This window comes from Pelophylax lessonae (assembly GCF_965119305.1).
Source record: "Pelophylax lessonae genome assembly, chromosome: 12".
NCBI lineage: Eukaryota > Metazoa > Chordata > Amphibia > Anura > Ranidae > Pelophylax > Pelophylax lessonae.
In genome coordinates this window covers 57571368-57592434 of record NC_138779.1, presented here as the reverse complement: position 1 = coordinate 57592434, position 21067 = coordinate 57571368, and the positions used below count along the sequence as shown (strand labels likewise).

Genomic DNA, 21067 nt, shown 5'->3' with positions numbered 1-21067 from the left:
ATTGCTGTAGTAGCGATAACAATATTACAGGATGGAGCCCGGCTCTCATAAACTCTACCATGTGGTTTGTCTATGTGACCTTAGAGGTTCAATAAACGTTTCTTTATATTTTCAATCCTTCTGTGTTAACGTAATAATTCATCCAAGACATTGCTCAAATTAGATAGATCATAGTGTTATTGTAGGCACAGGCTATGTCCCAAGAGCCTCACAGAGAATTCTGGATGTGTTTTTCTCCAAAAATCTTGCAAAACACGACAAAACACTGCATGCTGTATTTTAGAAGCTTTTTTTCTTGAGTGACAAAAACATTTTTGAAAAATGCGGAGCACTATTTTACTGCATTTCCTAAAACGGTAGATACTGCTTTGTGAATGGAGCCCACTGTCTCCTTCTCCTTGTTTCTGTAGTCCAGGACTTGGCTACATAAGCAAAACACACAAGACATTTTGGGCACAGAAAAAAAATGTTTCATACTTGTAATGTAGTAATTTGTCTAAGAGAGGATCAAGTCCTTTCTACTCCCAAAACTAGCAAAAAAAAAAAAGTGACTTTACTTTGTTGACTGATCACAATGCAGTCACCTGAATCTCTGCTATCAAAGCATGATGACTTGAGTCACATTGTATAAATATTGGGGGACATTCAAATGAAGTCATATTAATATTTAAAAAGTTGAATTTATCCCACACATCAGAAGATAGGATACACACTGGAAGATTGCTGTAGTAGAGATAACAATATTACAGGATGGAGCCCATCTCTCATAAACTCTACCATGTACACGGCTTCCACTCCCGGACTTTGCTGGACACATGCTATTCCAGTAAACCAGAAATGCCCTTTGCTCATGAAGCTTTGAAGTATCCTATGGAGAAATTTCACAATGCATTTTCCTCAGGTAGGTAAAGCTCTTTTTGAATAATAAATTATGTGTGCAGGAAGTATATATTAGGAGAAATTATGCATAACTATTGATTTGCAGAACGGTCTTGTACAAGTAAATACGACTGAAACAGAGGTTGAAAAAACAGTAGCCAAGGGCCATCACAACCTATTCCATCAGCAGTTCCTTACAGACGGCATCATTTGCAGTGAACTTTCCCACAGCCAAGGATTATTCCCCAACATTTCCATCTGTGGGCAAGTAGGCTGACACAGCCACCGGATTGTGCTTGGGGCAGTTGGGTGTTTTTAACATATTGTTATCCATTGATCCGACCAGTTACAACCTCATTGTTTTATTGCCAATTGTGGTTTGTCTATGTGACCTTAGAGGTTCAATAAACGTTTCTTTATATTTTAAATCCTTCTGTGTTAACTGGTAATGATTAATCCAAGACATTGCTCAAATTAGATAGATCATAGCGTTATTGTAGGCACAGGCTATGTCCTAAGAGCCTCACAGAGAATTCTGGATGTGTTTTTCTCCAAAAATACTGCATAACACAACAAAACACTGCATGCGGTATTTTAGAAGCTTTTTTTCTTGAGTGACAAAAACATTTTGAAAAATGCGGATCACTATTTTACTGCATTTCCTAAAATGGTAGATACTGCTTTGTGAATGGAGCCCACTGTCTCCTTCTCCTTGTTTCTGTAGTCCAGGACTTGGCTACATAAGCAAAACACAAAAGACATTTTGGGTACACAAAACATTTTTTTATACTTGTAATGTAGTAATTTGTCTAAGAGAGGATCAAGTCTTTTCTACTCCCAAAACTAGCAACAAAAAAAAAGTGACTTTACTTTGGTGGCTGATCACAAGGCAGTCACCTGAATCTCTGCTATCAAAGCATGATGACTTGAGTCACATTGTATAAATATTGGGTGACATTCTAATGAAGTCGTATTAATATTTAAAAAGTTGAATTTATCCCACACATCAGAAGATAGGAGACACACTGGAAGATTGCTGTAGTAGAGATAACAACATTACAGGATGGAGCCCGGCTCTCATAAACTCTACCATGTACACGGCTTCCACTTCCAGACTTTGCTGGACACATGCTATTCCAGTAAACCAGAAATGCCCTTTGCTCATGAATAGTGTTGAGCGAACCTGTAAAGTTCGGGTTCGTACCGGACTTTAGGGTTTTTGGTACCCGGACCCGAACATCTTACTGTATGTTCGTTATCGAGTTCGGTGTTCGGCAATTTAATGACGCATTAAAAAAAGATGCAGGGCAGCCAATCCACAAGCGTTTAACTGATGTGCCCTTAGAATCCATCACAGCCATGCCTACTAATGGCATGGCTGTGATTGGCCAGTGCAGCATGTGATCCAGCCTCTATATAAGCTGGAGTCACATAGCGCCGCACGTCACTCTGCTCTATCTAGTGTAGGGCAAGGGTGCTGGTTTGAGGGAGATAATAGGAGGAGGACAGAATCACACTCATTATTCTTAAATCAGAACTTCAACTCAGTGATCTACATAGATTTTGTTGTGTACTAGGGAAAGGCTGCGGCTGCTGCTTTGAGGGAGAGGATAGGAGGAGGACAGAATCATATTCATTATTCTTTAATCAGAACTTCAACTCAGTGATTTACATAGATTTTGATGTGTACTAGGGCAAGGCTGCGGCTGCTGCTTTGAGGGAGAGAATAGGAGGAGGACAGAATCTTTAACCACTTGCCTTCTGTGCACTTAAACCCCCTTCCCATCCAGACCAATTTTTAACTTTCAGTGTTCTCACACTTTGAATGACAATTGCGCGGTCATGCTACACTGTACCCATATGAAATTTTTATCATTTTTTTCACACAAATAGAGCTTTCTTTTGGTGGTATTTAATCATCCCTGGGTTTTTTATTTTTTACAAAAAAAAAAAAAGACAGAAAATTTTGAAAAAAAAAAGTTTTTCTTATTTTCTGCAAGTAAATTTTGAAAATAAATACATTTTTCTCCTTCACTGATGTGCGCTGATGAGGCGGCACTGATGGGCACTGATAGGCTGCACTGATGGGCACTGATGAGGTGGCACTTATGGGCACTGATGAGGTGGCACTTATGGGCACTGATGAGGTGGCACTGATGAGGAGGTACTAATAGGCCGCACTGATGAGCACTGATAGGCGGCACTGATGAGCACTGAGAGGTGGCACTGCTGGGCACTGAGAGGTGGCACTGCTGGGAACTGAGAGGTGGCACTGCTGGGCACTGAGAGGCGGCACTGGCGGGCGGCACTGATGGGCACTGGCGGGCGGCACTGATGGACACTGGCGGGTGGCACTGATGAGCACCGATGGGCGGCACTGATGAGCACTGATGGGCAGCACCATCAGTGCCCACACTCAGTGCCGATAGTGCTGCCAGTCAGTGCTCATCAGTGCCTAGATGAGCAGGCACTGATGGGCACTGACTGGCAGCACTATGGGCACTGATTGTGGGCACTGATGGCGGGCACTGTGGGCATTGATGGTGGGCACTGCGTGTATTTTGTGTACCTTGTGTAATCAGGGCACTGGTGATCAGTGCCCTGATTACATTTTTCTTTGTCCCCTTTGTCCGGCTTGATCGGCTCTCTCCTTCCTCACACTGCAGTCTCCGTGTGAGGAAGGAGCGCTGGCGATGAGAGATGATCTCATATGTTTACATATGAGATCATCTCTCATTGGACGGTCCGATCACGTGGTGAATGGCCGCTGTGATTGGCCTTGGCCATTCACCATGATCTGTGATCGGCTGTGTCCAAGGGACACGGCCGACACAGATTTTCCCCGATGCACGCTCGCGGGAGCGCGCGGGGAGCCTGTGTCTGGGAGGCCGTTTAAAGACGGCCTCCCGAAAATGTGAGTCCGCGCTGCAGCCGTACTTTGGCTACAGCACGGATAGGAGGTGGTTAATCAGAACTCACAGTGATCTACATAGATTTTGTTTTGTGGGTGCAGTGCACAATCTTTTTACCCTGCCCTGATCCCAGTGACAAAGAAAAAATACTTTTATCCGTCTGTTAGTTAGGTGGGCGGCGGGGGGGGGGGGGGGGGGGCATTTTATGCAAGCTCAGTGCACCAGCATATTCAGTGTGCATTGTAAGCTATATATAGTTATAATTTTCTGGGTTTTTAAAAACACCCTTTTTGAGCTAAAATCCACAATTTTATAGCCCTTGCTTGCTGCATCTGTACGTGTAGAATTCAAGCTGCTGTCATATTGTGTTAGTAAAAAAAACTCCCTTTTTGGGCAAAATACACAATTTTACAGCCCTTGCTTGCTGCATGTGTGATAAAAACAAGCTTAAAATACTGCAATCATTTTCAGGGTTTGAAAAACACCCATTTCTGGCAATACCCTCCATCTTGGGGCTCTGTCGCATTATTCAGTGCGCATTTTAAGCTATATATAGCTATAATTTTCTGGGTTTTCAAAAACACCCTTTTTGGGCTAAAATACACAATTTTATAGCCCTTGCTTGCTGCATCTGTACTTGTAGAAGTCAAGCTGCTCTCATCAGTGCTGTATCCTGGCCTAGGCTAACAAGGCCCAGGCCTTGGGCGGCACTTTGCAGGGGGGCAGCAAAAAAATATTTCATTATTTGTATAATGACTATGGACTTCCTATTTATTATACAAATAAGTGAAATAATCCTATAATTACAATGAGTGGCAGCAAACACAAGTCCAAATATCTTAAAAGAGTAATCTTACTAAACCCGTGACATAAGGCTGTACTAATGGGCACTGATAAGGCTGCACTGGTGACCACTGATGAGGCCACACTGATATGCTGCACTGACGGGCAGTAAAGAGGCGGCACTGATAAGTAGGGATGATCGAACGGTAAAAGTTCGGAAGTCGGTCACCAGAACCGCCCAAAATGCAATGGGACAGGAAGTGGGCTTTAAAAGCCCGTGATTGGCCCAGAAATGTCAGTAAAAGCCAATGAGGGGGCAGGAGTCTGCTAGGAACGTGATTGGAGTGACTACAGGGACCAGAGGCCAATCAGGAGTGAATATGCCCCACAGTATATAACATAGCCCCACCTAACCTCTAGCACTGTGATACAGAGGCTTTTGAAGAGAGTGGAAGCATTTGTGTTTCTCCTGCTTTGTTACAACGTTTGCTGCATTGCTTGTAAAGCTCCAGTGTCATTTTGCAAATATCTTCTGCTGTATGGAGCTGTTCTTTTAGTGTGAGGAAAGGGATATGCAGTGTAGTTAGGGTACTATATACCACTATAGTTAGATTCAATAATCTAGTTTTTCTAGGGATACTTTTAAGTGTCAGGGTTCCGTCTAGTGAGCACGTTGCACTGCTGATATATCTACAGCAGGTATACGTGCTTGCTAGTCAGCTATTGTGCAAAATACCACATCCCCTTACAGGAAGCACATGGTGACCCCACTCTGCCATGTCAGGGTGACCGTAGTTTAGGGTGACCTGACTCTGCCATGCCAGGGTGACCCCACTCTGTCATGTCAGGGTGGCCGGAGTTTAGGGTGACCTGACTCTGCCATGCCAGGGTGACCCCACTCTGTCATGTCAGGGTGACCGGAGTTTAGGGTGACCTGGCTCTGCCATGCCAGGGTGACCCCACTCTGCCATGTCAGGGTGACCGTAGTTTAGATAAGGATGTTTATAGGGTATGGGCGCTACTTCCGATGTGATATACTAAAGTACTAAAAATATGTTTGTGATGGTGTTAGAAATATGGTGTCATCAAAAACATCATATATATATATATATATATACTTTTACACAGCTACGAATATACAATAGAAATATAAAGTGCTTAGTGACAAAATAAATATACTGTGTAAAATAATGAATATTATAATAAATATTTTAAATGCTCAGCTTAATTAAAGTGCCATAGTGCTCAATGTGCCAGGTAAATGAGATACAATGTGTGAATCAATATATAAAACCAAAATTCATATAGAAGCTGAACAAGTGGAATAACAGATAAATATAAAGTGCTGCAGTGACAATGTGAAGAACAGATATCCCCAAAAGTGCAGAATATAATAAATAGGTATAATAAATAATATATAATTATAAATAAATAAGTGAACAGGTATGGCACAAATCGGATCAAATATATTGCAAAATCCCAATGTTCTACTGGCCGCCATTAAGTACAATGAAAAGTCTAAGTAGTAGTCTAGGTGAAGCTAGTATCCCAAATATAAAGAAGCCAAAAGGGTAAGTGATGTGATATTCTTGAGCTCTTAATCCTTACATAGCTGTGCACAGTGCGGTGGTCCAGTGCACCTATAAGAAATGCACTCACCACAACGCTTTCCCCTGAGAAGGGATAGCAGGCTCTGCACAGCAGTATAGGTGGTCCTGCGGATCCTACGGTATCCCTCTATGGGTCTTTCCTTGCCTATGATCTGGTCCAGGTTAAATGGATTCCTCCACGCTAACCCCTTGGTTCCTTCCTGGTATCCCGGATTTTGCTCAGATGGTGCCCCACATAGAGTAAAATAGACCGACCATAGCGTAGTATTTTCAGATAAAATTTAATGAAAAAAATATCCACTTACAGTGTAGTTTGTGAAAAGCCGCAATCCCGCTCGGTGAGCGTACAGGCCGGATGTCCGGATTACTGTGCGTTCCAAGCCTCGGAACCACACTAGCGGAAGTGACGCAATGACGCACGGTCCATCCCAACGTCAGCTTTGACGTCATCAGGAGCTGCGTCACTACGTCTCACTCCCGCTTATATACCGTTTGGTAACTAGGCAACCCCATTGATCCTTTGCGCCGCGGCCATTTTGTTGTAGCCGTTACCATCGCTAATTGATCTTATTCTTGCGGAACCGTAATCAAACTACTACGGACCCCATATATTTGATTTGTGTAAACATTAATGACAATCGTCATTTAAGATGCTAATTTTACCTAAGATCTTATATATTTTCAGGGCCCTATCAATCGTGGTCCCTAATGCTTTCTACAAGTCTTTACAGAAACTTTTAAGCACCTACCTCTGGGATGGGGGTAGACCTAGAACCTCTCATAAAACCCTTACCAAGCAGGTCTTGGCGGGTGGCATGGGGGTTCCTGACATGAAAGATTACCATATGGCGGCTATACTGTCCCAATCCCGGCAATGGTTTCCATCTGCCAAGTCCCAGCTGTTGAGTCTTTAATTGACGCTATTGTTCTAACCCAGATACATCTCAGATGTTCATATGGCTCTCACCCCACAGTCTCAGCTACGCTTTCGGCTTGGCATTACTTTTGAGGTGCTATGTCGAAGGCGGGCAAAATGCAATCTGTACCTATTTCATTGTCTGCAATGAGCACCATATCCCCTGACTTACGGGTAACGCATTGGAAACAATACAATTTGGTTTACTTGACTGACTTATACAGGGGGTCCAAAATCCTTGCTTTTAAAGATATATGTCAATTGTTCCCTAACTTCGAACGGGAATTTTTGACCTACAAACGACTGACGCACATTCTGACCTCCCTGCCGACAGTACAAATTGCCTTACCGGAACAAATATATAAGTATTGTTTTGCCACTACGTCCAGCCGAGGTATTAGTCTCTTTTACAATGCTATTCGCGATAGAGCAGTCTTTGAATTTTTGACCTACAAACGACTGACGCACATTCTGACCTCCCTGCCGACAGTACAAATTGCCTTACCGGAACAAATATATAAGTATTGTTTTGCCACTACGTCCAGCCGAGGTATTAGTCTCTTTTACAATGCTATTCGCGATAGAGCAGTCTTTGCAAAGTCTTCCTCGCACTTGAAATGGGAACGGGACGTTCAACAGACTTTCACCGAGGCACAGTGGACGAAGGCGATCCGACTTAACTTTACTCTTACAAAATGCTCTACGTTGTGGGAGGGCTCCCACAAACTGCACCTCCGCTGGTATAGAACTCCATACACCATTGCTAAATTTCACCCTGGCACCTCCAACCTTTGTTGGAGGGGCTGCGGTCAAGTTGGAATGCTCATGCACATGCTATGGTCTTGTCTGTCCTTGCGAAGTTTCTGGGCTTCACTGCACCGCATGATAGCTGACATAACGGGCATCTTTAACAAACTTCGGGTGGAACAGGCGATACTGGGCATTAGGATGGATTGGTACCCCCCCTCACATAGAGTAGTCGTTCAACATATCTTATACGCTGCAAGACTGACAATAGCACGTAGATGGAAGGACACTGTTCCTCCATCGCGCCAAGAAGTGCTCCAAATAGTGAAGGAGTCATACGAATATGAAAAGATACTGACGTGTTCCACACACAACTATAAACAGTTTAGGGACAGGTGGAGCCTCTGGGAGGCGTTTATGTCCTTTTCTAAGTGAATGGTTTGTTTTATAATTTGTCATGTTGATTAACAGTAATAATTGCATTGCGGTTCGGGCGCTCCGCTTGGTGGAAAAGTGATCCCGTTGGGGTGGCTTGGGGGAGCGTCCTTCCGCGTGCACCATAAGAAACTAAATTATAATGTTTATGTCTTGCAGAGTCGCAGTCAATGTGCTGGAAACCCTGCTTTTGATCTCTGGTACAGGTTATGTTGGTCTCTTTTTTCTCAGCTTAATAACTTGTACATTCTTACCCCTTTCCTTTTATACATTTTACTAATATTGATGTATGTCCCCCAGGGCAGTACCCAGGTCCCCATACACTTTTTATGGCAATAACTTGCTTATAAGCCTTTAAAATGAGGACTTTTGATTTTTCATGTTCGTGTCCCATAGATTATAATAGAGTTCGAGTGTTCGCTAGAACTTTTTCCCTGTTCGAGATGTTCTGGTGCGAACCAAACAGGGGGGTATTTGGCCCATCACTAATTCAGAGGTGACCCACCCAGAGGTGTCAGAGAGTGAGGTATTTTTACCCCTCACACAAATAGCAGTGAGGGGACTGGCTCATCAAGAGTCAGTTGACTTGAATGAATAACTTCCTCTGAGTTCTCGCCCAGCACATCATACGTTAGTCTCTTTGGTGATCTGATGGACCGTTTTTCTTTTGGCTCTGGGAAGATCCATCATTGGTTCTGGATCAGCAGTCGTTGAGTCAATATTTGAATCAGGTGCATCCACTCTGGTGGGAAGAGAGAACGGTGGCCATTCAAAGTCCATTTCCTCTTCATCTTCGCTCTCTTCTTCATCAGTTTGTAAAGTGGAACCCTGGGGTGAGCTTTGAGGCTGAGACCTACTGGTGTCTCGTGTAGGAGTGAATTGGTTGGGAGAAGGGACCCGAACCGCATCTGTGATGGATAGCAAATGGTTTCGGTGCCACGCTTTTATAGGCCCTGCCTTTCCTTCTGGCCTGTTTTATAGACTGGCAATCCCAGCAGTTGTTTACAAAACTATGAAGGGCTGGGATTTCCATCTATCAGCTAGCTTGTGTTTTCCTGGGACTCCTAAATTTCTCAAAAACACTCGGTCCCCTGGCTGCAAGTCTGCACTCTTACTTTGAGGTAAAAATTTTTCTTGTTTCTCTTTCGCAATACAGCTGATGATTCCAAAGCTTTCCCATAAGCAGCTTCTAAGTGTAGCAATGCCCCCTAGGGAGCTGCTGAGATTGGATTCCCCTGGGTTACCCATAGCAACAGTCTGTAAAACGTATCACTTTAATGCTTGGCTCAGACAATGAACAGTCCAGGGGATTTGGTTTTTGTGTTTTATTTTGAACTGGGATGGGAGAAGGGATGAATGGGATACTCCAACTATGAACTATGCACAAATTCTAAGGACAACTAGCTGCAGTGTGTGCGGCAAGGCCGCTGCTTCACCTTGCCACTGAAGTGAAAATAAAGAATATGATCCTGATATAATTTCTCTTCAGGGTCCTAACATGGCACCCACTTTCTCATTTGCTGTGTGTGCTCGATCCTGTCCGCTGACTCTCCCTGGAGTGGTCCCCGTCCTGGGCAGACCCCAGCAAGCTTCCCGCTACTCACGGACACTGTTTTTCCCTGGGTTGCTCTGCCTTCAGCTCCGCTTGTCAGCATCCACTAGACCTCCTGGCTCAGCACCACACGTCTGGTTCACTAGGCCGACCGCCTGTGACCACCTTCCATACAGACAGGAGGAGAGACAGCCGTCACCCTCCTCCTGGGACCTGGCTTCCCGCCCAAAGACACCCTGTCACATGTGCCCTTGGCTTTTAAAATGTATCCCAGGATGCACCACTGTCTGTGCCAATCCTCTGGGACAGTTACAAAGCCTGTGTGTCACTGGCTGGGTTTCTTCCACTGTCCAACAGGCTCCCCTATTGGACACAGTGGGGATACTCCCTCAGACCAAGCGAATCACACATGGATACATGCAACAGGCCTAACTACTGATCAGCTCCCCTGATAAGCAGATGGAGCAAACTATAGTTTACCTGCTGCTCCCCTGATAAGCAGGCTGAGCCAACTATGATCCCTAACTAGCACCTACCTAGGAGGGTGCTACATCAGTTACTCTTTAAACGTTCTAGATATCCTTGGTGAGTGGCAGTGGTTGTATGGTCAACCGAAGTGCCAAAAGCTAAATCAACCTGTAGTCGGTCTTCCCTGCCAAACATTAGTAGGTATGGCGAATAACCGGTAGCGTCATTCTCAGTGCTGTTGTATGCATGCACCATTGCGGCAATGTGTCAACTCTACTGTTGCTTCTCACTTGAGAGGGTGCCAAGCATGTTCAGAAGGGTCCGATTGAATCGTTCAAGTTTGGGATCTCCTTGGGGGTGATAAGGCGTAGTTCTTGACTTTTGTATCCCTAACAGGTTTAGTAACTTGTTGATGAGCTTGCTCTCAAAGTCTCTACCCTGATTTGAGTGTATTCGCTGGGGTAGGCAATAGTGCCAAAAAAAATTTCGACCAGGACCTCATCAAGCAGCGATCTTAGTACTAGCTCTCAATACTTTTCTGGTAGGAACAATTGCCACCGGTCGTCAAGGTGGTCTGAGGGGCCCCTTCGGTAGACCACTCCATCCTTCAACTGCAACCGATTTCTTTCTGGACTACCCGTGCAACCTTAGTGCCATTTGTCAAGAGGATGTCTGCATTATCAGCTTCTAATGACTTCTTCGTTAAACCACAGAGTGGGTCTTTCCTTTACTCCTCATGCAGATCCCTCTTTGATAGTCTTGGCAGGCCTTCACTGACAGTCCTTGACAGGTTACAGTAATACTGGGGAACCCCAGTGACTGCAACTCCCACTACTTCAGTGCCCACTGTGCCCCTTGCTTGATGCTTAGTGCCCTGACCTAAAGCCTGCACCTCTTCAGCGGAGAGCTGGGTCCACTCTTGCTCAGCTTCCTCAGTACGATAATGTCCCCTGGAGAGAGCATCTGCATCTTTATTGCTGACCCCTGGGCGGTACTTCAAGCTGAATCGAAATCCAGATAGGGCAGCCAGCCATCAATGTCTGGTAGCATCCAACCTAGCAGTGGTGAGGACATTGGTCAGTGGCTTTTTATCAGTCTTTACCACGAATTCTGCTCCATATAGATAGTCTTTCAGCTTATCTACCACAGCCCACTTCAAAGCCAGAAACTCCAATTTGTGGGTAGGATAGTTCCTTTCAGCTGGAGTTAGACTTCCACTCATAAAAGCGATAGGTCGTAGGTGCCCACCGTATTCTTGCTCTGCTGGCGTCTACATGTAGTTCATAGGGCTTTGAGGGGTTGGCATATGCTAACACTGGTGTGTTGGTTAGACACTCTTTCAGCTGTTTAAATGCATGCTCACACTGATCTGTCCATTGGTCACAGATGGGTTCCCAAGGCCTACGAGGACCCTTGTTGGGTTTCATTGAATTGGGCATCTCTGTGTCTCCCTCATTGATCTTCAGTAATTCAGTGAGAGGAGAAGCAACTTTAGTGAATCCCTCTACGAATCTTCGATAGTAGGAACAAAACCCCAGAAAGGATCTCAGTTCAATAACATTCCTGGGACCCTTGTTGGGGTCCGTATCGACTCCTTCAGCGGAGACGACATGTCCCAAGTACATGAGAGAGGATTGGTAAAACTGGCATTTTTCAAGGGACAATTTCAAACCCTCCTCATGCAGCCTCCACAACACCTTCTCGAGTCTCTCTTTATGTTCTTCCAGAGTTCTCCTAAATACGATGATATTGTCTAAGTACACTAAAACCTCAAACAAGTTCATGTCTCCCACCAATGGCGGCTGGTGTATTGAGGGCGCAGGGGCGCTGCCCCCCCATCCATGCGTCCGGCCCCCTAATCTGCATGCAGGGGGCGCCGGACGCATGGAGCTTTATGTTTTTTTGTTTTTTTAAATCACCTGATTAGAGCCAGAGGCTCTAATAGGGTGATGCAAAGGGTGGTCCCGGGGCGCACTGCTCTGCGCCCCGAGCCCACCCATTGTGTGACAATAGCGAATGAAAATTTGCTATTGTCACACTGATCCTCCTCCTTGCCAATCAGGAAGCCTGTTTAATACCAGCTTCCGGATTGGCCGCAAGGCAAACCCCATGCCATTGGCCGAGGAGGAGGCGGGAGCGGGAGGACTCGAGGAGAGTGGAGACGCGCCGCTGGGGGACTCAGTGAGGAGAAGCCACTGCTGGGACTGAAGAGAAGCCGCCGCCGCGGCTGCTCCAGGGCTCCAGGTAAGTGCACTGGTCTCGGGGGGGGGGCCCACACTGCATTGAAGGGGGCACGCACGCACGCTGGTCTCTGCATTGAAGGGGGCATGTACGCTGGTCACTGCATTGAAAGGGGGCATGTACGCTGGTCACTGCATTGAAGGGGGCATGTATGCTGGTCACTGCATTGAAAGGGGGCATGTACGCTGGTCTCTGCATTGAAAGGGGGCATGTATGCTGGTCACTGCATTGAAAGGGGGCATGTACGCTGGTCACTGCATTGAAAGGGGGCATTTACGCTGGTCACTGCATTGAAAGGGGGCATGTACGCTGGTCACTGCATTGAAAGGGGGCATGTATGCTGGTCACTGCATTGAAGGGGGCATGCACGCTGGTCACTGCATTGAAAGGGGGCATGTATGCTGGTTACTGCATTAAAGGGGGCATGTACGCTGGTCACTGCATTGAAAGGGGGCATGTATGCTGGTCACTGCATTGAAGGGGGCATGTACGCTGGTCACTGCATTGAAAGGGGCATGTATGCTGGTCACTGCATTGAAAGGGGGCATGTACAGTACACTGGTCACTGCATTGAAGGGGGCACGCTGGTCACTGTGCATTGAAAGGGGGAACACTGGTCACTGTGCATTGAAAGGGGGCACGCTGGTCTCTCTGCATTGAAAGGGGGCACGCTGGTCTCTCTGCATTGAAAGGGGGCACGCTGGTCACTCTGCATTGAAAGGGGGCACACTATACCTTAATTACTGAAAGCCCCTTTCACACTTTTGCGACCTGTCACGCAATTTTTACAGCGTTTTTTGCAGCAAAGCAATGCCTATTACATTTTTCTGTTTGCACCCCCCCCAAAAAATTTTGAGCACCAGCCGCCACTGTCTCCCACTATACGCTCCATCAAACCCTGGAAGGTGGCTGGAGCTCCTGACAGACCCTGTGGCATCCTATTAAATTCTAAAAACCCCAGGAGGGCAAATGAAGGCAGTCTTTTCCCGATCTTCGGGTGCATGGGTATTTGGTAATACCCACTCTTCAGGTGTAGCACACTGAACCATTTAGCTCCTGACAGACGGGCATCTTCAATTAATGGAGTGGTGTATTGACCTGGGATCGTCCTCTGATTGAGGGTAAGATAGCTGATACACATGTGGAGGGTTTCATTTTTCTTTCGCACTACAACTATTGGAGAGGCATAAGGACTTTCTAATAACACCTGTCCACTTCAACTTGGCCAGTTGTTCTCGAAGATACTCCAAGTTGCTCAAAGGAATTCTTTGGGCTCTCTCCCAGAAGGGTTTATCTTTGCTGAGTCAAATTCTATGTTGAGTGCTCTTAGCACAGCCCACATCATAGTCACTCTTTGAAAACAGCTTCTTCCATTGCGAGAGTCTCTCCTTAACCCTCTCCTTCCATTCTGTGGACAGTGGGGAGTCATGAGGGAAAAATTCATCTTCACTCACTTCTCTTGAGTCTCCCCCCACTATACCAGCTGCTCCCACTGGGGTTGCTGCGTTCACCTGCCCAAGTAGCATCCGGGGTTTCAGTCTGATTGGGGATTCAGTGATATTCCTCACGCTGATAGGTATCCTCCCACAACTTCCATTCAGTGCCTTGGTAAAGATTATTTCGGAAATCACCTCAACCCCAGCGTCTTCTTCCTGAGAATTGGTTTCAAGGACAACAAAGGGCCCAGGCTGATCCCAGGTCAGCTTGACAGTGGCTCTCAAGCAGGTGATTTCACCAGGTTGCAATACTCTCTCTTCAGTGCCGAGCTTCCACACCTTCCCAACTTCCACATCAGGGGTCTTCTGCTCTGGCAGAATATGCTGATAGGCTTGTTGCAATTGAGTATGAATGCTCTCAACCAGTTATATTGGTCGGGAAAAATGTGGAGCCATTAGTTACATTGTTATTTAAGTGGATGTATCATATATAACAATTTTTTTATCCACGTTTGTTTATGCTAGCATATACTGTTTCCCCATATATTAACATCCCTCTGAGTATGTGTGTAGGTAAGAAACGTAATGCTTTTGTTGAACTTTTTTAAGGTATCTTAATATTTCAATATTCTTACAATTGTTTCATGTGTACTCTAGTTCCTCCAGTTCATATGATTTAGCTGTTTTGGCTAACAGGGGACTGCCCTCTAAAGTTGATCACCTGTTCATTTAATGATGCCTTGGTCTGCCATGAGCAGGTGTATCTAGTCAGATTAGTTAATGATTTAAAGTGTTTTACATTTGTCTGTATATATATATATATATATATATATATATATATATATATATATATATATATATATATATATATATATGTAGCAATACTCGAGGGGGAGGGGTACCGCGCTTCAGAGAAGTAGCACAACTAATTTGTTTCCATGTTATTGGGCACACTCCAAATTAATGTGTTCAATGCCTGTGATAGTGCTCAACCAAATGTGTGTGTTATTTACAAATATATAAGTGTACTCCAAAATATTCAATATACAGTAAATTCAATACTCCAAATTAATCCTTCATCAAAACTTCCTTCAAAAATTATACATATAAAGTGCACCAGTGTCTAAGAAGTTGATATATGTGTATATAAATAAATAAATACTCCAACTCTTAAAAACAATACATGCGAGTGAATGATAGTCAATAAAACTCATAAGGTGACAGTAAAGTGCTCAGTGCTTAAAAACACAAGTGGATGAACTTATTTCAAAGTCTTAGTGTTCCGTCCTTATAAAGTGCTTAGAGTGTCCGAAATAACATAGATGTGATATTCTTCTTATTCAGGGTGTTAAACCTCCACGTAACACTGTGTAAAAATTTTTTGGGGTGTTGGGACATTTGAAGAAAAATGCCTATTGGCGCTGCCTTGACGCTGGCTGAATGCCGGTTAACGCCGGTCAACGCCCATTGGCGCTTGTAAATCTGACTGGCTGTCTGTGAACTTGAGCGTGACTTCTGACACTTCTGGCTATCTCAAAAGTCAAGCACTGTACTGAAGACTGACTTCTGACACTCTGGCTATCTCAAAAGTCAAACACTGCTTCCTCCAGTCCTTCCTGACTGAGGTAGTCTTTGTGAACTGCTTCTGCTGCTACTCTCAACGCTGTACACTGCACGCTGTACACTTAACACTTCAGGGCCCAACCGCTGGTACACCCTTTACTCTTCAGGGTCCACACTGGCACCCCCCTTTTACTCTTCAGGGTCAACACTGGCACCCCCTTTCCTTTTGCTCCTGCACCGGCTAGCTAGCTCCTGGATCCCTCTGACCTTCCCTGGAGTGGTCCCCTCTCACTAGGCAGACCCCCAGGGGCAGTTTGCAGTACTCACAACTGGGAATGCTTTCCTGAAACTCGACCCCTCAGCACACCGGATCCTTTCTGCAGCTCAGCTCAGCCCTCTGTCCCCTCAGGCCAGCCGCCTGGGACACCTGATTCCTCTTTACAGGAGGAGAGACAGCCATACTCTCCCTCCTGGGACTCTGCTTCCCGCCAAAGACGCTGTATCATGTGCCCCCCTCAAACTTATACCCACTCCCAGAATGCTGGGCGGCAGAATCTGCCTTTCTGGGGTAGATACAAGCCTGGGTGTGCCATTGGCTGGGTTTCTTCCACTGCCCAATGAGAGCCCTCATTGAGCACAGTGGGGAGACACCCCAGTCTCAGTAGCCACACCTGGGAACTATGACAGCCTAGCTGAAAATCATGGCCCTGCTGATAAGCAAACAAGGCCTACTACACTTTACCTAGCACCTACCTTGTAGGGTGCTACATCTGGACCCTGTCATGGCCTGCAAGCCCTGCATACTTTAGTGCACTTGCACTGCAAACATATAGGAAGGTCTGAAAATTAAAATAGCATAGCAGAGACAGACAACAACACTGGTATTTTACTAGAAGTAACAGTAAAATTAGTAAAAAAAACTGTAGTAGTGCAGTTTACTGCTTCATAAAAGAAAATATTAATATAAGGTCTACCACCTTTTAAAGTACAACTAAAGGCAAAACGTTTTTGATTTTGGATAAAGTTTTGCCTATAGTTGTACTTTAAAGCAAAGATAGAAGCCAGCCAGCCAGCCAGCCAAGCTAATATTCTTGTGAAAATGGTCATCATAAATTCCCACAAAACATTATATATAACATATGTGAATATATGCATTGCAATAAATTCCAGGTGTGCCATAACCTGTCCTCTACAAAACAGAGCACTTCCTGACTAGTAGCAAACATCAAGGGTGAACCTGGCAATAGTGCACTGCTGCATAACTTCCATGTTCACCGTGTTGTTTGTTTACCTCTGCAACTGCCAGTCAACTCAAGTGAGTTGATGGCTGCTAGAGGGGAGTTATATAAATATAAGCTTAAGCTTAAATATCAATTCACTTATGTGCATGGACCATTTTTGAAAACAAGCCATTCTCCATCTTTCCAGTGCCAGAAAAGCTGTAAAAAATATAAAATGTTCCAGGTTCACTGTGATTGTGTTTGCCCCTGCCATTGCCAGTCAACTAAACACAGTGTGTGTGTGTTGTGACTCGTGACAGTGAAAAGCTTATATGCTGCTCTAGCATCAACTCAACACACCAGAGGCGTAACTAGAACCTTCAAGGCTGGGGCTCTTCCCATTGATCCTGGGGCCCTTTACTCTCATTGCAGGGCCATTTATTACAGTCCCGCAGTGGGACCCTTTCACAAGTTCTGCAGTGGGCCCCTTCCTGCCATCTTGGGGCCTCCCCACGGTGGTGGAATGCCAGGGCCCGGTTGCAAGTGTGACCTTTGCAATCCTGGAAGTTCACCCACTGGGGTCGGTAGTTATTATTTTTTGGTATTTTAATTGTATTATTTTTTATCATTTTATTTTTTTACAATGTCACTATGAGGAAAAAGGACAGTGATTTCTCTACATGCTTCCCCCGCCACCCCTACTATTCAGGTGTACAGGGGAGCCGCACAGGCCCCCTGGAGCATGGGGCCCGGTTGCAATTGCAACCCCTGTAGTTACGCCCATGCAACACACACACACTGGGTGTGTGTGTGTGTGTGTTGAGTTAATGCTAGAGCTGCGTTATAAGGTCTTGAGTTGTCACGACAGTCAGTCACGTTACAGAAAGAAAACTTTACCTGCACTGCACTGAGCAGCACTCTACCACGTCGATTACATCTGTAACTGAAGCCAAGCTAGCCAACAAGCCACCATTAGAGGAAGGAAAATCCTTGAGAGAATAAATTGTCAACTGAAGAAGCTTAACCTTGAGGAAATCCTATGGGGTCACATTCACAAACTCAAAAATATAGTATATTACACAAGAATCCACAATTGGTGTATTTATTTGTGATCCAATAAGATAAGATTTACTCGCGGTTAAGCTTCAAATGTACAAGTTATTTCTCTCAATGATTTTCCTTCCTATAATGCTGGCAACATGGCTGGCTTGGTGTCAGTTGTCTAGAAGAAAATACACTTTAATATTATTTATTTGGTTGAGGGTTAAATGAACCCCTGCCTACTTGCCTAGACACTTTTAGTGTGAAGCAACGGATTATGGATTGGCAATGGACAGGACAATCTTCAAAAACAAACCATCAGTGCTATAAAGCTATAAAACAACACTGGTGTGACTGGCAGACTGAATTAGTAATTACTAATTCATTAAAAACATGAATTAGTAATTATTGCAGTGCTTAGCATTTGGGAACAAGTAGGTTTTTCTGTAAGAACACTAGCTGATCCACATGCTCAGGTTTCAGACTGCTTCTTTTCGCTGTTATAACATCTCCTGCAGTAGAGAAAACCCGCTCTGCAGATACACTTGTACCTGGGATACACAAGTATTGCTTTGACAGCTGAGAGAGGAGGGGAAATATGACCTCATGCTCCCGCCACCATTTCAAAGGGTCCTCAGTGAGAGGCAGAGGTGGGGCTTTACAATATTTTTCCATTCCGTCTTCTGCCTTGGCATAGGGGGTCTTAGGTTCTATTGCACCATCAGTGAAAGACTGCCCCAGCAAAGTCATGAGCAGCGATGTTGTGGCCTTTTTTTTGGGAGGAGAATGCTGTCCTCAATGGGTGTTTCTTCTTCCACAGTTGCTTTTCCCTAGGCACTTCATCCACATTTGTCCTTCTATTAGATGTAATCTGGGTTTGAACAAAAGATAATAGTATAAGAAGAGCTGAACTGACCAAGAGTGTGATTCATTGATGAGGTGTGGGAAACCGCACGGTAATCCATACCATACAGTTCCACTTCCCACACTGCATCAGTGAATCAGGGCTTGTTATTACACAACACAATGTAGCTGGGCTTCTAGCTGTCTGGGAGGAAACATGATGAAATTCTAATTACCTCCAAAGATGCAGCCTCCTCAGTCACACCTCTGTATATCTCCGATCTCTCCTCCTCTGTGAGAATAAAAGGCAGTCCTTTAAAGCGAGGATCCAGTGCAGAGGCTGTATGAAGGATCTTCTTCTGTGCCTCACTGCTGTACCTCTTCAGGAGATCTGTTTTAAAGGCATTCTTGATCTCATGGGTCATGGGTGTGTCTCCCATGGTGTCTGTCATGCTCTGGAGCAGTTGTGCATTTAGAGGGGCAATGAGAGACACTGTTGGGTTACGCTCTTCTGACATCAGCAAGGTTGCATCCTTTATTGGCTTTAATGCACTCACAGCGTCCTCTGCATTTGACACATCTGTTTCATTGAGAGTGCAGAGATCAGACTCTCCTTTTCTGACTTCTGGAGACAGCAAGGTGGCACAAACTGCAACTGCAGGTTGTTGTTCTAAGAACCTCTCGACCATGTCATATGCGCTGTTCCATCTTGTTGGCAATTCAGTTATTAGTTTATGATTCTTCAGGCCCAGACATTTCTGTTTCTCTTTTAGACAGTGGCTTGCTCTAGTGCTGTGATGAAAGAATGTGGATATTCGTCGCACTCCGGCGAGAAGCCTGGAGAGCGTGGCCCCTTTCAGTGCCCGCTGACATGCAAGATTGAGTGTATGGGCAAAACATTTAACATGAGGAAATTTACCAACTTGAGCTGCAACTATCATGTTCGCCGCGTTGTCGGTCACAAGCACTACAGATTTATCAGACAGCTGCCATTCTTCCACGACATGAGACAGTAGCTCTGCCAGATGAGCACCTGTGTGAGACTCATAAATGGTTCTCGTTTGCAACACATGACAAGACCTGCCAGTCCTTAGTAACATAATGTGCTGTTATTGTAACATAGGACTCCGTTGTGACTGAAGTCCATGAATCACACGTTATTGCGACTCGAAAGGCTTGGTTCATTGACGCAAGTACCTGAGCTTTGGTGTCGTGGTAGAGTGCAGGTATAACGTTTTCTGTAAAGTGACTGCGTGACGGGATCTTATAACGTGGCTCTAGCGTCTTCAAAAGGTAGCGAAACCCGACGTTGTCCACAACTGGGTAAGGCCGTAGGTCCTTGGCGATGAAAGCTGCCACAGCTTTGGTTAGTTTCTTCCCTTTTTCAGAGTTGGGCGGCATCAGTTGACAGTATGGCATCAATTCTTGGCTGATCTGGGTCTAGCAGTCTTTCCTTGGCAGTGGTGGCACTGCTGGTGGCGACAGGTGTTACTAACTCAGAGTGAAAATGGCTAACATGGTTTCTCAAGTTCGTAGTATTCCCTAGGTATTTAATTTTTGTGTGACAGGCTTTACACACGGCGTGTGTCTTGTCCAACTCACGCTTCCCTGTGTGTTTGTAAAATCCGAAATGTGCCCAGATGTTTGCTTTTAAAACGCTAGGTGCGTTTTTTATCTCTCGATCTTTTTCTCCTTCTGCCATTACCATACTACCACGTATGTGACGGAGACGGATGACGTAAGTTGCCAAACTCTGTCAGTGTTTAAAAAAAAAAAATAGCACTTGTAAACTAAGCCGCAACAAGCAAGCAACATCTTTCATAAAATATGACTGTGTCTGTCTGTCTGTCAGTCCCTCTTATGCATGCACTGAGCCAGAGCCACTGAGACCCCCCCTTACCCCACAGCTGCCTGCCTGACTGACACTGACAGTAAGAGAGACCCTGGAGAGGTCTATGTAATTCCGCGCTTAGGATGGGGGGTATATATGTAGAAATTAACACCGCACCTGGCTGCTGCCCACTTCAAAAATGCGACCCTAAGAAGGGGAGGACTTGAATAGATATGAAGGAGGAAAGAAGTGATTGGCGCTGCTTGGTGGGGTGTTTTGGGAATATATTTGTTGGTTACTATGCTTCTAGTGAGGTTTTATATGGAAGTCTGTATAATAAATTAATATTAGAATCTGTATGTAATCCACTAAAATCTGATATCAAATGACAAACCTGTATAAAATCAGAACAGGTCAATGTGTAATTTCTAAACATAAAAACCCTATATAAATTACATCAGCAAATAAATCTCATACGTGCAAATTGTGCAAAAAGATGTGCCAAAGTGAATACAAAAAGTGAGGTGATAAAAAATTAAATATTGATCAAAAGTTGTCCAGTAATAAATATATAACCATAAAATGTTGAG

The 21067-nt window shown here is 44.9% G+C and overlaps 1 protein-coding gene across 1 annotated transcript in view; it reads left to right on the top strand.

Annotated features, from left to right (window-relative positions):
- The first annotated feature begins 678 nt into the window (after positions 1–678).
- The window catches only part of LOC309568756 (nicotinamide N-methyltransferase-like), a 42401-nt gene continuing 22012 nt past the window's right edge, over positions 679–21067 (top strand). The window contains exon 1 of the mRNA XM_082274527.1: positions 679–901. Within this exon, the coding sequence (XP_082130653.1) occupies positions 751–901 (151 nt within the window). The 5' untranslated portion in view covers positions 679–750. The remainder of the gene's footprint in view (positions 902–21067) is intronic.